The 16,535-nt window shown below is 41.3% G+C and overlaps 1 protein-coding gene across 2 annotated transcripts in view; it reads right to left on the reverse strand.

Moving 5' to 3' along the window:
• The window catches only part of mindy3 (MINDY lysine 48 deubiquitinase 3), a 133,751-nt gene extending 119,634 nt beyond the window's left edge, over positions 1-14,117 (reverse strand). For both annotated transcript variants that reach the window (XM_069914332.1, XM_069914333.1), the window contains exons 1-4: positions 13,844-14,117; positions 12,139-12,218; positions 9,841-9,901; positions 7,625-7,804 (exon numbers count right to left, since the gene is read on the reverse strand). In XM_069914332.1, coding sequence (XP_069770433.1) covers positions 7,625-7,804; positions 9,841-9,901; positions 12,139-12,218; positions 13,844-13,931 — 409 coding nt within the window. In that variant the 5' untranslated portion in view covers positions 13,932-14,117. The remainder of the gene's footprint in view (positions 1-7,624; positions 7,805-9,840; positions 9,902-12,138; positions 12,219-13,843) is intronic.
• Between the last annotated feature and the right edge of the window lie 2,418 nt (positions 14,118-16,535).

Below are 16,535 nucleotides of genomic sequence, written 5' to 3' on the forward strand. Positions count from 1 at the left end.
TAATAATCAAGAGCAGCCATGTTTACATTCCTAGCTTTAGCTCCTGTTACTAATTCTCAACAGCAACCATTGGCCAACCAATGCTAGAGTTGGAATTAAATATCTAGGGCTTGAAAAAAAACCCAAAAATACTTGATTGTTAAAATGTAATTGCCTCCCGAGCTCAAGAAACAAATGCCAGCGACACCCAAGTGCCCTGAAGGAGTAAATAAAAATACGAATTAAGGAAAATCCAGAGTTCATTGTGATCAGCTAAGGTTTATAACTAGTGAACTCAATACTTCTCAAAATACTGAGCTTTCATTTCTAGTTTACAAAATCCCAACTGCATCAGAATTTTACAAGGACTGCGCGAGGATTAAAACTGAAAGAAACTTGACTCAATTGTTCTTTGCCTTCTTAGGCATTCCTTTGGATCAAGGGCAAAGCATCCACTCTGGATCTGCAGAGTCTAAGGTGGGTAATGATGCCATTGTGGAAACCACAGCTTTATTCACATGAGCAGGTAGCAATTGATAGAATGAGGTAGGTGGCTTGCAAACTTTTTACATAATTTACTCAATGCTCCTGAGAGTTCCTGATGAACCCCCTAAGAAGTTCTCAATACCATTTGAATTGTTTTAAGGCTGTATAACAATGTTCTGAATTCTTTGGATGCTTGTAGAAGAGCATCTGTTTCAGAAGTTTGGCATGTGAATTAAGTGGCTTGCCAGAATGGCTAGTAAACTCATATCTAAAAACTGGGAGTGTTACCTTGGGAGAGAAAAATGACACTGGAGTAGTTGTTCTTCAAAAAATTTCAAGTGCATGGCTTTCTCAACCCAATGAAAGCTCTACTCCATCAGGAGAGGCTATGGACAGGCCAATTTTTGAAAAACCTGAATGACTTTTCGTATCTTGGCAGCCACCTCTGAGCAAAGACAGGCAGAGATGGTTGACTGAGGAAAAGGGTATTTGAAGATAAAAACCTCCAATCTGACATAATTTTCAGTCCACCAAGCAGCAGCAGTCCCTGTCCTTCAAGTAATCCTCATACAACAGTAATTTCTGCCATTTGAGAACATCAAATTTGAGAAGCAGGAACACCAAGGAACTGGATATAAAAAAGTTAATCAGGGATCACTAAAATCACCTTTGAATGGGAAATCATATTTGACCAATTTATTGAAGTTATTTGAAGTAGAAGTATTACAGAGAAAGGAATAAATATACCATGACTACACTTTTAGAACATATTAAATGGCACAAACCGGTACTTCAGCCCACCATAATACCTATCCAAACTTATGCCATCTGTCTAAACATGGTTCACATCTCTCTATTCCTTGCCTGTTTGAATTGCCAATTTATCTTCCACTACTTGCAATTGTGAATGTTTATATATCCTTTTAGATTTGTCATCTTTTTCTCCATTTTGGCATATTGTGGCAATTTAATATATATGACTGTAATTGGTGTATCTTGTGTACCTGTTTGGCTGCAGCAAGAATTTTGATGAATCTATAAATTGTACTTGCCCTTATTATAATAAATCTCATTACTGTTCATGTATCTATCTTAATGTCTCAAATGTTTCTATTATATTTTCTTTTACCACTTTCCTGGTAGGGGTATTCGAGGTGCCAACAAGTGTTTTTTTTTTTAAAAAAGCAGATCTCCTTTAATGTTTCCCCCTCTCAACCTCAAATCCATATGCTGAAGTACTTGAAATTTCCAACCTGGAAAAAAAGAATCTGATTTTTCATACCATCTAGGAATCTTGCAGCCTTATGTGCTTCTATCAGACTTCCCTTCAGCCTCCAATATTCCAGCAAAAAACAGTCCAAGTTTGTCCAACTTCTATAAATATTGTACTCCAATCCAGGCAACTTGTCAGTAAACATCAAAGCCTGCACATCCATCCTCTGTGGCAACCACTCTAAATGTGGCATCAAAGTTTCATACAGCTGCCACAACTTCCCAATATTTATCCACAATGCAACAACCAATAAATGTAACCATGGCAGTGCCTTCTCGTTCTAAAATCATCAAGCCCTCAAAATAGACTAAGCATTCACTTTATCTATGCCCCTCATTGTATTATAAATTTCTAAGGCCACCCCTTAGCTTCCTACATTCTAACTCTCCCTATAACTCAAGCTCTCCAGTCACATCAACACCCTGGTGCATCTCCTTTGCACCCCTTCATATTTACTAACATCCTTCTATAGCTGGGCAACCAGAATGGCACATATTATTCCTTGTGATCTCACTAAAACCTTATACCGCTGAATCATGAGGTCCAATCTTTGTTGTCCATCCAAGTCGCTGCTTTCAGAAATCTATGTTCGAAACCGCAACGTCTCTGTTCTACAACATTCTCCAGGGCCCTATCATTCCTTGTGCAAGTCCTAGCCACATTTGACTTATCAATATACCAGACCTCATACTTGTCAATGTTAAAATCCATTTGCCACTCCTTGTCCCACCTTCCAAACTGATTGAGGTCTTGTAGATTTATTTATCCTTTCTCACAGTCCATGCCACCAATTTTGCAAATTTACTAATAATCTTAGCTACACTGGTATCCAAATCATTAATGCAAATAAACAAGAGTGGACCCCATAAAGATCCCTGCAGCATACCACTGGTCACAGCTTCCAATAAGAAAAGCAATCCTCCACGATCACTGTCTTTTTCCACTAAATCAGTTTGAAATCCCATTGGCTGCTCACCTTGGAACTCTTGCGATTTAACCTTAAACTAATTTGCCATGTGGAGCTCTGTTAATGTGCTTTCATAGATCCCTTTGGTCACCTTTACAAAAAAATACTATCACATTTGTGAAACACTGTCTACCATGCACAAAGTCAGTTTGGTCCTGTTTATGGTAAAAGCATTTAGAGGTTTAATGAACTCCTGTCAGGGACAGCCAAGTGGGCTTGTGAGGCAAGATTCCACCTGCTGGAGTCAGGGTTGTCGCCAGAACGAATGTTAGGGGGGGAGACTAGTGCAACGCTAGTAAACTTTCTCAGAGGGGGGGAGGGGTGCCGTTAACATCATCCGCCCCTCCAATATAGGTGACGAGAGCACTGCTTTTATTGCTGCCTGGGGCAAGTGTGGAGTCACTACCGTGCATCAAGCTAATGCTAGTGACGCTTGATGCACAATAGCGACACTGGGGCATATCTGATAGCAAGCGATGGCTGTATTGGTGGGGGGGGCTTATGCCCGGAGATGCCCCCACTTGGCGCCAACCCTGGCTGGAATTTAGATCAGTGAGATACAGCTTGACTGTTATTTTTGTTAGTGTATCTTATGTTCCTTCATGGTGGGAGCAAAGCCAAACTTTGGTGCTTCCGTACATTGCACTTAGGCACATGACAAACTCTCATACTGCATCGATATTTCCTCGTGTCGGAATTGAGAATTTGTTTAAGAAATTTAGAAATGGTTGGAATGGAACTCAAAACACTAGTGTAAACAGTTTTCAATATTGGTATGGTAGAGGTGGATAAATTCTTGATAACGAATAAAATTTGGGAGATGGCTAGGGAGGAAAAATGATGAGAGGATGGTGAATTACAGGGGGTAGATAGAAATATGGAGTTTACAATCAAATCAGCCATGATATTGTTGATTAGCAGATCAGAATCAAGGGCTGAAACCAATCCTACTCTTAATTTTTATGGTTATAAATATATTGAGTTAAAATTAAAATGGAGAAAATTCAGAACAGAAATCAGCACCTTAAAATTAAACTATTTCAGTTGAAGGTTAAATTTCCTGGGGCCCCAATTTTGTAGTTGAAGTGATAGTTAATGTTCATGATAGTTAATGTTCATGATAGAAATGATGGAAACTTTGGTCTCTCAAAATTTGCATAGATAAGGAGGAAATCCAGAGATTGCTAATGTTGATGGCCTACTAATATTGTTTTTGTCCTCACACATGGAATCAAGAGTCAATTACCATATGTTTTTTTTCCCCCAGATAGAATTTGTGTGATTTTGCTGGTCTGAAAAGTGTCCGATGTATCAGCATTGGTCATTCACACATGAACGACCAAATCTCAAAATCTCCATTTCCTTGCGCGCGTTTAGACAGCATACTGGAAGTGCAGTCATTTGTAAGGACTGTGGTGAGGGAGGAGGTGTTGGCACAAGGTGCCAGGGGTGCAATGGGTGGGGAGGGATGAGTGCACGAGGGAGAGTTCCCTGCGGAAGGCCAAGAGGGGAGGAGAGGGAAAAATGTGCCTGGAGGTGAGATCGCAGTAAGTGCCGGAAATTCTGGGAGAGAATGTGTTGGATGTGGAGCCTGGTAGGTGAGGATGAGGGGGATTCTATATTTGTTGCGTATGGAGCAGAGTGGACCAGGGAAGATGAACAGGAAATGGAGGAGATGCAGGTGAGAGCCAAGTTGATAGTGGTGCAGGGAAAGCCACGTTTGTGGAAGAAGGCAGACACTTCGGAAGATTTGGAATGGAAGACCTCATCTTGGGAACAGATGCAGCAGAGACAGAGAAATTGAGAGAAGGGGATGGAATCCTTGGAGCGGACAGTGTGTGAGGAAGTGTAGCCCATGTAGTTCTGGGAGTTGGTGGGTTTGCAATATATGTCGGTGGAAAGTTTGTATCCCAAGATGGAAACAGAGAGATCCAGGAAGGGACCAGGCCGCGAAGTGGATAAATTGACAAGTTCATCACGGATACATGAGTCAGTCTTGATGTAGTCATCGATATACCACAGAAAGAGTTGAGAAGTCTTGCCTGTATAGACTTCAGCATGGATTGCTCCACAAAGCCCAGTAATAGGCAGCTATTCCCTATACACTAATGATTGTACAGCCGAGTTAGACTCCAACTCAATCCATAAATTAAACGACAACCCCTGTTGTTGTCAGAAAGAAGAGAAATGACTAATCAGAATATAGGAACTAGAAATTGCTTGGGTGTTACTAGAACAAACTCGTTGAAGTTCAACTAGATCAAGGATCTTATTGTGGATTATGAGAATAATCCACAAGGGATCAAGGGACCCCTTATCTATCTGCAACTTACAAATTCCTTAGAGTCCACATTTCAGTAGATTTCCTGAAGCCAGCACAGAGGCAATTGTGAAGGCAGCACATCAATGCTTTTACTTACTAAGTGTGAGAAGATTTGTCTTTGAAAATTATATCAAACATATACAGGTGCACTTTGGAATGGAAACTGACTGGTTGCATCATAGCCTGGTTTCAAAATTCAAGTGTCAGAAATGTAGAAGTCTGCAAACATAGGCATCCTGGGCTCCAACCTCCCATCCACTGAAGACAATTATGTAATGCACTGCCTCAAGAAGATAGCATAAAGGACCCACCATCACCCTGGACAAAAACACTTCTCACTATTATCTTCAGGAAGGTATAAAAGTCTAAATCCAGAACCTCTAGGTTCAAGAATGGTTTTTTAATCCCATAGCTGTCAGGCTCTTGAACATCCTCATACTGACTTAACCACAAACTGCACTGGGACCATTAAGACTACTGAAACACAAGCTTTTATTTTCTTCCACAAACCGTATCTGAATATTTATCCATCCTTTATATTTACTATCTTTCTTCCTTTGGGACATTTTAAAGTACCATACACTATTACAGGTTTTTTTTAATATAAACACACACAAGTATCCATTGGATTGCAGCAAGTAAAAATCTTGTACTTATGTGTGCGACAACAATCCTATCATTGGACACTAAAGGTAGTTTGAGCTGATGTTAAAAGGATATAAAATCCAGAGACAACTATATTGTCATTCAGATGTAGAATGTATAATCCCCTCAGTCCCGTCTGCATATCTGTAATTCCTTTCGTGTGCAGCTTCCTGACATAGTACATTTCAGAAAAGATACTTAATGCACTATAGCAACAGCACTAGGTGATGTTAGTCATAGTGTAGGTAGAATCTCGAGGAACCACGCAAATAAAAATAAAGCAACACAAACATTTTAAGAATGATACATCATTTCATGTCCCATTAAATTGATGAACTCTATACACTGTGCTGGCTAGAGAGGCTTTCCACCAATAATGTCCACCTTTTTCAATATACTTGCTCAAGGAACACCACAGCAAAATTACCATATGATAAAGCAGCACAACACACAAGTGCTACAGAAACTAGAGGTTATGCAGCATCCACAGATCTGGAGGAAAGGAGACCAAGGATGAGGGACAGAAAAACCAGAGGGGGGGGGGGTTAACACAAAGAATTAAATATTGATGCCATCTGATTGGTGTCTGTCAAGATCAAATCCATGTTTTTTTTCCTCCAATTAAATTCTGTCTCAGCAGTCTCCAACCAGATAGCATTAATATCAACTTTGCTAATTTCCAATAACCCCTTCCCCAGAATCTCTTTCCCTCATCTCTTCCTCGTACTCTCCGTCCATCCCTTATCCTATCAGAGAGCAATCTATCTTAGCCCTGCCCAATTCCCCATCACTTCTCAACTTCTTCCACATCACCCTCTCACCTGTATCCATTACCTTTGAGCTTGTATTCCTCCCCTCCTCCTTTTTATTCAGGTGACCATTTGAATTACAGTACTGAAGGGCTGAGGCCCAAAACTTCAACTGCCTTTTAATTCCTGTGGATGCTGTGTGGCCTGACTAGCTTTTCTAGCATTTCAGTGGACTGGCCTAGTCTCTCGCAAGTGGAGATTTCATGTTTACCTCCTGTCCACAATATTCTGAAAAAGGAGGGTAGGAGCTAATTCAATATTTACATGAGATGGATGCTTGAATTTTATCCTAGTAGTAAATGTCTGAATTTGCATATTCACAATGTGAATGAGATATTAGACTAAGTATGAAACTTCCTGAAATCTGCATTCAATAATTAGGATTTTAAAATAGTTCCATTACTTACCCTGACTCCTTATCATTCTCTTACATTATAAAAACAAATAACAATTTTCTGACACACAGAACTCAATCCAGTTAATATTGCAACTTAAATGACAAGGTTTGAAGTAACATAATTTATCCAAAATATGTAATGAACATTTCTATAAAATTATTTATGAAATTAAAATATTTATAAAATTAAAATACAGTACAACTCCAATTATCCAAAATCATCCAAAATCCTCATTTATCCAAAATTTTTTGGACCCGAAAATGACATTTGTTCAGCTCCAAAAAGTCAGAAATCCTCATTTATCTGAAAATTTTCAAAGCCAAATGACTTATTTTATTCAGGTTATTTTGTTTGGTGAAAATTAAACATTACTTCATGCTTAAAAAGTTTTCCTTTGTTGTTTGTTGTTTAAAAACTGTTATGTGGTATGCTGCTGCTATTAGAATGTTTAAAAAAAAAATGACCACATATCCTCCAAAAAAATTGCTTATCAGAAATAGGCCCTGTTGATCATTTCAGCTAGTCAGAGTTGTACTGTACTTATAAATTTATTTATTTTTTTAAAAATGTTTTCATATACTGCTTCCAATCTAAGCTAATGAATAGTCCTAATTTCAATTAAACATATCTGAACAGACATGCAGACTGCATACATTAGGCAAGCAGAAAGCAAAATTGTTTCTTCAAAAAATGGAAATATTCACCATCATATATAATTATTTATCCAAAAAGGTGGTTTCTTACAGAGCTGTTCCTCTTCAGTTCCTTGACTGGAATCTGGCTGATTTTCAGAAATACTGGCATGTTCGTCTGATGCTTTTCCTCTTGCCCACATTACCAAACAGAAAGGGCTGGAGTTGTTTAATCTAGCAGTTTCAAGAATCTCACTCAGAGTGAGGCAGAAAAGATGCTTAAGCTCTTCTTCTGAAATTGACAGAAATTTAAAACCTGCATTTGTAACTAACATAATCAGCTAGACAATGATTATAAGGTACATGGACTGATTGAACATCCTTTAAACACTCATTAATAAGCTGTGACGAAAAGCAATATCAGAGCATCAGCCTTGCCTCTGTGACAATACCCTTACCTCCCTGACAGGAAATTAAGATCAAACATTACTCCAGGGCAAAATGTCAGGAAAGAATGATTTCTATACAATTTCCACTAATGGGAAATGATGAAATAGTAAATAATATGACATCTGTCACTGATTGAAAAAAAAAGGAAAGGTCATCTTTTTTATTTTTGTAATAATTAAATCTTTTAAAGTTGTCCAATTTCCAACATTTATAAGGCGTGACAATGTTTTGAGATATTATTAATTTACCAAGATGAGTGCATTGGCAACAGCACCCAAGAAACAGACTATCCAGCTCTACACAGCTACAATACTGAGGATCCCTATGAATTATCCAAAGATGTTTGTTCCCTGCACCACCAGCTGCAGAGTAAAACAGCTACGAAGAATACAACAGTTATCCATTCAAGTTAACCTAGCAGCACTTCACAATCCCACTATCATTAAGATCAAGACACATGGGAACACCACCACCTGCAGGTTACTCATGTTACACACAATCATGCCCTGTAATCACTGCATCATCTCTGGGTCTAAATACTGGCTGGAAATGCACCACTCTGTACTTTTACCAGAAAGACTGCTGTGATTGGAGATGATTGCTCAAAGTTTTCTTCTCATGGTAAATTAGGATTGGGCAACAATAAATGCAGCACTTAATGCATCACTGCCGCTGCCGCCCCCCCCCCCCCCACAAAATGACAAAATACAAAGATGGTGTGGGAGTAGTCACTTTTAGAACAAAAAAAGTAACATTTTCTCTCAAGGAACAAGTTGACTTTTTCATAATAAATTCAGATTTATAATAATCTCTACCAATTTTTTTTAATATTAGAAACTGATTTCTAAAATATGCAGTAAAAAGCCCCTCACATTTGGAATTCAAGCAACCAGCAAAAAGAGGACATTTTTTTAAAAAATAGGTAAAAATAAATGCATTAAATTTAAAATTGTAAAATCAAATGTTCTCTGAAGCAACATAAAAACCTTTGAAGATGGGAGCAAATATTCAGCCAGCAGTGTCTTGGTCATAGCAGCTGTTTGAATAAAGTGATGTGAAATAGCAAGGGCGTTGTCCAGGATTAAGAATTGGTTGATGCTACTCATCATTGAGGTGACTCTCTTGAAGTGTCTCCTTATCCCTGCTTGGTAGGTCACCCTAGAGGCTTTATCTGTAAACTTGGTGTGGAGGGGGTGGGGGAGGAGAGAACGGTTAATTATCTATAATATTATTCATATTTTGGGCAACTACACGAAGGGGGAGGATCTTCCAGTTGCAGCGACTGTGACTGAGACTGAATGTGACTAAAAATAAAATGCTTTAAGGTTGAAATATTTATGAAGTTTGGTCAGTGTAAGTACAGAATAGTATTTTTGTCTTTTTAAACTATTTATTCTAAACACTACACTTCTATTTTTTCCCAAGTACAAACAAATTATCAAAAAGGATAATAACCTCAAAGATTTTTGGTTATGAACTTTATTTTGTGTTAGTGGCAGAGGGGTAGCTTAATTTTTAATTTCATTGACGGCTAGCTCTTACGTGGGACATTTCTCTTCATAGGTAAAAATTAAACGTCTCAGAAGTATTATTAAACTGACTGAGATTTGAAAAATAACCTTTTGTAATGTTAAGTAGATCTGAAATTCAAAACCTCATTTTAATTGCAACATATACCATATAGAAAACTACACTAAGTAGACACAACCTTCGAAAATTATTCGCATTAAAAAAAAGCTTAATGTGTGATCTGAAAAGTCAAACACCAATTTTCTAATGGTTCCCACAAAATTCACCTAACTGGAAAGCAACATAAACAAATCTCTTTACATTTTTGAATACTTATAAACTTTGGGTGAATTGACGGGTTAACTGTACCTGTACAACTTCGCCAATTTGGTTTCCCAGAATGAAACAGGAAATTCTTCAAAAGGAAAGCCTGAAAACAAAAAAAATGTTGAATTCATACAGTTAACCTATGTATCACTGCAAAAATAAACCTGTGAAATCATGTTGCAAGTTAGTCGCAATTTTCCTTTCTTTTCCCCAGAGTTGCATTTCTGCTTGCATCAAGCTGCCAAAGTCAGACATGAGCAGCCAATAAACTGCGCAAGTCCACGTAGTTTAAATGGCTATTTAACAAATTTGTCATGTGACATTTTCACCAACTTCATTAACCTGAAACTTAACCATTTTCTCTCTTTGGATCCAGTGTAAATCAAGCGTGTTACGGCTCAGGATAAGAAAAACAAATCCATCTACAAATTTGCTGACGATACCACGATAGTGGGTTGTATAAAAAAGGGCGATGAGTTGGCAAACAGAAGTGAGATTGAAAACTTGGCTGAATGGTGTACCAACTCACACACAACATCACCAAAACCAAGGAGCTCATTGTGGACATTAGGAGGGGAAAACCAAAGATCCAGTGCTCATTGGGGGAAATCAGAGGTGAAGAGGGTAAGCAAATTTAAATTCCTGGGAGTCACCATTTCAGAGGATCTTTCTTGGACCCAACCCATTAATCCCATCATGAAAAAACCACATCAGTGCCTCCTCTTCATCAGGTTTCAGAGATTTGGTATGATATCAGAAACATTGGCAAACTTTTACAAATGATCAATGGACATTATGTTGACAGGCTGCATCACAGCTGGTATGGGAGCACTAATTACCTCAGAGTGGAAAGCCCTGTAAAAGCTAGTGGAGTGGACACAGCCAAAACTGTCCCCCTCATCAAGGAAATCTACATGGGACACTGGCGTCAGACAGCAGCAGCAATCAAAGATCCACACGACCCAGGACATGCTCTGTTCTCACTGCTGACATCAATAAAGAGGTACAGGTACACAATCATTTATCTGGACATCTAAAATTTGGAAAGCTCCAAAAACCAGCATTTATTTTCCTGGTGCTGGTACAGCAGAGGGGGGGTGGAGGGGGAGGAGAGAGAGAGAGAGGGACGCCAGCGCAACTCGGGTGGGCGGGGGGGAGGGACACCAGCGCGACTCGGGCGGGCAGGGGGGAGGGAGGGATGCCAGCGCGACTCGGGGGGGCGGGAGAGACACCAGCGCGACTCGGGCGGGCAGGGGGGAGGGACACTAGCGCGACTGGAAGGGGGTGGGGGGGGGGGGGGGAGAAGGACACCAGTGCGATTGGAAGAGGGTAAATACAGCAGCACAATTCGGGTGGGCTTAAATCTGGGGCAGTGGGCTTCTGATCTGAAATCTGGAAAAATTCGGAACACACTGTCCTCCAAGGGTTCCGGATGACGGATTGCGTACCTGTATTGGTGCCACAAGACTTGCACCACCAGGTTCAGGAACATTTGTTACCCCTCCACCATCAGACTCAAACAACAAACTGAGTCAGAGACTCATTTAAGGACTCTTGCTCAGCAGGTTACTTATTACTGAATATTTATTTTTTCTTCTGCACGGCACTGTTTATTTATATTCCTTTCTTTTGTATACTCATCTTTTCTTGAGAATTGTTTTTTTTTGCAGTACTATTAAGTATAAATTCTGCGAGGCCAGCAGGGAAAAGAATATCAGGGTTAAATACATCACACGTACTCAGACAATAAATGTGAAGTTTGAAATTCTTTATTTTTTTAAAATATCAGTTAATGGTCATAAGAAGCCAAATAAACAGATGTTCACACACTAATTAAACAAGTCTGTAAATTGTAGTTTTTATTTTTATATACAATGATATCTGAAGCTTTGTTAACTTAGGACAACTGAAATTGAGTACTAGTAGTTTGCTGAACAATCAGACAACTTCATGTCTATTGAATTTTACATTTAGGAATAACAAACATTAAATTACCATATCTAATCAAAATGCTCGTTGTGTAACTGCACATTTGATGGACTATTAAAGCACCTTTTCTCCTTTTTTAAATAATAGTTTAAAATAGGCATATTATAAGGTACAAGATTGAACGTTGTGAAACGGTACTGCATACTGACAGATACAATTGGACAAATCATTTCATCCGCCAGGCTGCAATACCCCCAAAGTCAATTAAAAAGCTTAAAAAACATTAAACTGAGCATTATTGGACCATTACTACAAGTAGTCCTTTAAGTGATATAATGCTTATTAGATATATGCCCATTTGTATACAGCATTCCAATACCAAGTAAACCTGTACTTAACAGATCCAAATACCTGAACAGGTGCAATCACTGCGCAGGGACCGCCTTCAAACTGTTCCAAGGCTGTAGCTTCAGACTGACTTAAAACAAAGCCTACAAGAGAAAATTTAAAAATGGAGAAATGACCTGTCAATGAAAGGATTTATAATACAAAGATTTTCATTGTAGATCAAGAAAATAAGTTTCCCAACCTTTTGTCATCTTCTAGCATGTTAATCCTTCACAACACATTACATTCTTAGACAAGTGAGTTTTAGCTTAACACTCTTTCAAGGAGCAAGTTCCATACCCAGATCACCTCCGGGTTGAAAAATAAACCTTCATATCTCTTCTTCGCCTTCATCCAGTTTAAACTTGTGAAAGACTTTGTGAAAATCTTCCCTTCAAGAGAAACACTACATCTTCATGATGAGTATTCAAACTGCGGTCTAACTCACTAACATTCTGTGGTTTGCTGATAATCAGAACTATCCATGTTTTTAAGACATCTTACTGCCATGTTCTGATACCTTCAATAGTCTGCAGAAACTATGCTCGGGCCTTTTTGTTCACAGAAACATCTCACCAATTAATCTCCTGATATCCCAAAATAATGACTGATCTAGCACTCAAATATATTAATACAACTAGTCAGGAGGTTAAGCAGCAGTTGCACAGGCAAAAGAATTGTTGGGGTTTCAGGAAGAGACCCTGCATCAGTATGTCAACTGTTGCTTAGTCCACTGAATTCTCAGCAGTTTATTTTTGTGTTTTATAACTAAGCCAAATATCAAATATTATTTTGAGATACAAGGGAAGATGCTGAGAGGCAACAATGGAGTACTTCCAGTTTACTTTTGTTTCAAATTTCAGTATCTACAGTCTACTGGCTTAATTATGGGTTTGACCATTCTCATGCAACAGGGCTGGCAAAGCCCTCTTTGGCTCTAATCATACTAAACTAGGCAAGGTCACGTGCATGAAACGGCACAGAAAGAGACAAATAAACCCCTTAGTTTAACCAAGTTAATACATTTACTTGGAAAACATTTCCATTAAGTCAAAGAATCAGCGGTACCTCACAGAATCAGGACCTGCCGAGTTTCTCCAACACTTTCATCATGCACAGAACCAAGACATTCAGTCCAATGCATGTCCATCCAGACCAATCACATTTGCCTACATTCGCATGACAGAGTGATCAGCATCCATATCTTAACACAAAGAAATGTTAAACGTTCTAGAGTCAAAATGTGGTGACTGACCAAGAGAACAAGACAAATTCCCCCTCCCCGTGTAACAAAATAAAACTACGGATTTGTCTGGCCCGAAACGTTAATTGTCTCTCTTTCCTCAATTGCTTTCTGACTTGCTGAGTGTTTGCAGCATGTGTTGTCTTTCTACTAATGAGGAGATGATTGCTTCCAAGAGGAGAGTCGAAAAAGCACCCACTGAAATGACCACCTAAACGGTACAATGAATGAAATAGACAACAGGGACGCAGAGAATAGAAAAAAGGACAATGAAAAGTAGCCGACAATAAAGACTCCCAATAACCCAGGGAGAGAGTGGGTGACGATTGAAAGTCGGGTCAAGCTAGTGGACGTGGGAGAACTGGAAGGCGAGAAAGACTCTGCCCAGCCCCAAGCCAGCCTGGGTTAGCATTGGCAGCGAGGCCTGCCCTCGGGCCTTCTGCCTCATCATTCAAGGCCGATTGGAGCTCAGGGTGGGGCCGCTACCTTGGGTCCATCTGCGGAACACGGAATCGGAGAGGCCGCCGCTCGGGCGCCTCCCCCACACCAGCTCGGCCAGCTCAACGTTGTACATGTCCCAGTCGGAGCTCAGACGCACGCTGTGCGGAGCAGGCTCCCGACCTCTCTCTCGGTCTGTCCCGCTTCCCCTTCAACTCGGCGCCGCCAACATCTCAAAAGCTTGACCACATCCTGAAACCTCCTCCCAGCAGAACAGGAAGCGGCCGCTCACGCATGCGCCATTTCAGGATCACGTGGTAATGAACTGCTGCGGCCGGGCGACCAATGAGCGCTGGGGTGGCAAAGCCGCCGCTCACGCATGCGCCATTTCAGGATCACGTGGTAATGAACTGCTGCGGCCGGGCGACCAATGAGCGCTGGGGTGGCAAAGCCGCCGCTGGGCGGAGCCCCGGGTGGTGGTTATGTCCCGTCCGCTCGCCCGCGGTCGCTGAACATCGATGGGTGGGTCTGCTGATGAGCCGAATATGCATTCACTTTTCATGATAACGAAAAGCTCTGCATGGACCGAATTATATAAAAATGTAGGAGGACAAAGCTGCAAAGTCTCTTCAAGGATTTCCTTCCCCCCCATGTACTTTATTCACAATAAATCATTTACAAAACAACACAAGATGTTTTAGGTGCATTTCACATACACTGTGGAACCTCGTCTAATCACACATTGTCATTAGTCGTACCAAGAACAAGATTTTTAAATTGTTCCTTATGCTCCAACTCTGTGCACCAGTCATACTGGGGATGGACTTCCAGCGCCAATTTAAAAGTGTTGTAATGGAATATGATAGCCCCAACCCTTCCTTCACCCTCTTGGATGCCTAACCCCTCCCCCACATAGCTGAAAGAGTGAATGAGATTGCACAGGACTGGGTCTTCTCCACCACTGACCTCAAGTCGACCTATCACCAGCTCCCGATCTGCTCAGTGGGCAGCCCCGACAAAATTTGAGGTGAACGGCCATTTCCTCATGGTCCCCTTTGGAGTCACGAACAGGGTTTCAGTCTTCCAGAAGGAGATGGACCAAATGGTGGACAACCACCAATTGACAGCCACGTTTCCCTCCCTGGACAACATGACCATCTGTGGCCATGACCAGCAGGATCACGACGCTAACCTGCAAAAATGTCTCCAGACGGCAAAAGCCCTAAATCTCACTTATAAACAGAAGAAATGCATGTTCTGCACTTCATGTCTGGCTATAGTATGGTGTGTGGTGGAGAAAGGAGTCATTGGACCCGACCCTGAGCGAATGCAGCCCCTCTTGGAGCTCCCACTTCCCCATAGCCTCAAGGACCTGAAAAGGTGCCTGGGGTTCTTTTCACACTATGCCCAATGGGTCCCTAATTATACAGAAAAAGCCTGCCCCCGGTAAAAAACGACCACCCTTCCCTCATTGGCAGAAACCCAAGTGGCCTTCACTGGCCTTAAATGTGATATTGCCAAGGCGGCAATTCCAGGTGGAAAGAGATGCGTCTGATTTCGCCCTGATTGCCATGCTTAACCAGGCGGGCAGGCTGGTGGCATTTTCCTCCCACATCCTCCAAGGCCTCAAAACTCCGGCACTCAGCCATTGAGAAAGAGGCCCAGGCCATAGTAGAAGCTGTCTGCCACTGGAGGCATTATCTAGCTGGCAAACCATTCACCCTGCTGACTGACCAAAATGCAGTCGCATTTATGTTTAACGACAACAGCGGGAAAAAATTAAGAACAACAGGATCTTAAGGTGGAGAGGTGAACTGTCCATCTTCAATTATGTGATCTTGTACTAGCCCAGGAAGCTCAACAAGCCTCCCGATGCCCTGTCACAGGGTACCTGAACCAACATGCAAACCCTTCACAACAACCTCTGCCACCCTGGGGTCACTAGGTTCTTTCACTTTGTGAGAGCCTGAAACCTACCATACTTGGTTGAGAACATCATGGAGGCTACCTGCAGCTGCCTGGTCTGCGCACAGTGCCAACAGCACTTCTACTGGCCAGATAAAGCTCACCTTATCAAGGCCACCTGCTCCTTCGAACGTCTAAGTATCAACTTCAAGGGCCCCCTTCTCTCCATGAACCGGAACATGTTCACCATTCCCTGCCCAGATATGATCAAGGCCACAGGTATTAAGTCCTTGTGCAACCTCTTCATGCTCTTTGGATACCATAGTTACATATTCACAGTGACCGGGGTCCTCATTCATGAGCGAGGAGTTGTGCCAATACCTACTACCCAAAGACATAGCCATAAGCAGGACCACCAGTAATAACCACCAAGGGAATGGCCAGATGGAAAAGGAGAACAGCACCCTTTGGAGGGCTGTCCTCCTGGCCCTCAAGTCAAAAGGGCTGCCTATCTCCCAGTGGCAAGAGGTCCTACCAGAGATGCTCCATGCCATCAGGTCCCTTCTCTGTACTGCAACAAATGCCACCCCACATGAAAATTTATTCTCCTTTCCCAGGAGATCGGTGTGAGGAACCACACTGCCTGTCTGGCTGACAATCGCAGGGCTTGTACTACTCTGGAGGCACACCAGAACCCACAAAGCAGCCCATTGGTTGGGAAGGTCCACCGCCTCCTCATAAACTCCTAGTAAGCTTACCAGGATGGGCAGAGAGACACCATCTCTGACTGGAACCTGGCACATGCAGGAGCCATAATAACTGAGGCATTCACTGG

This window comes from Narcine bancroftii, chromosome 1 (genome assembly GCF_036971445.1).
Source record: "Narcine bancroftii isolate sNarBan1 chromosome 1, sNarBan1.hap1, whole genome shotgun sequence".
Lineage (NCBI taxonomy): Eukaryota > Metazoa > Chordata > Chondrichthyes > Torpediniformes > Narcinidae > Narcine > Narcine bancroftii.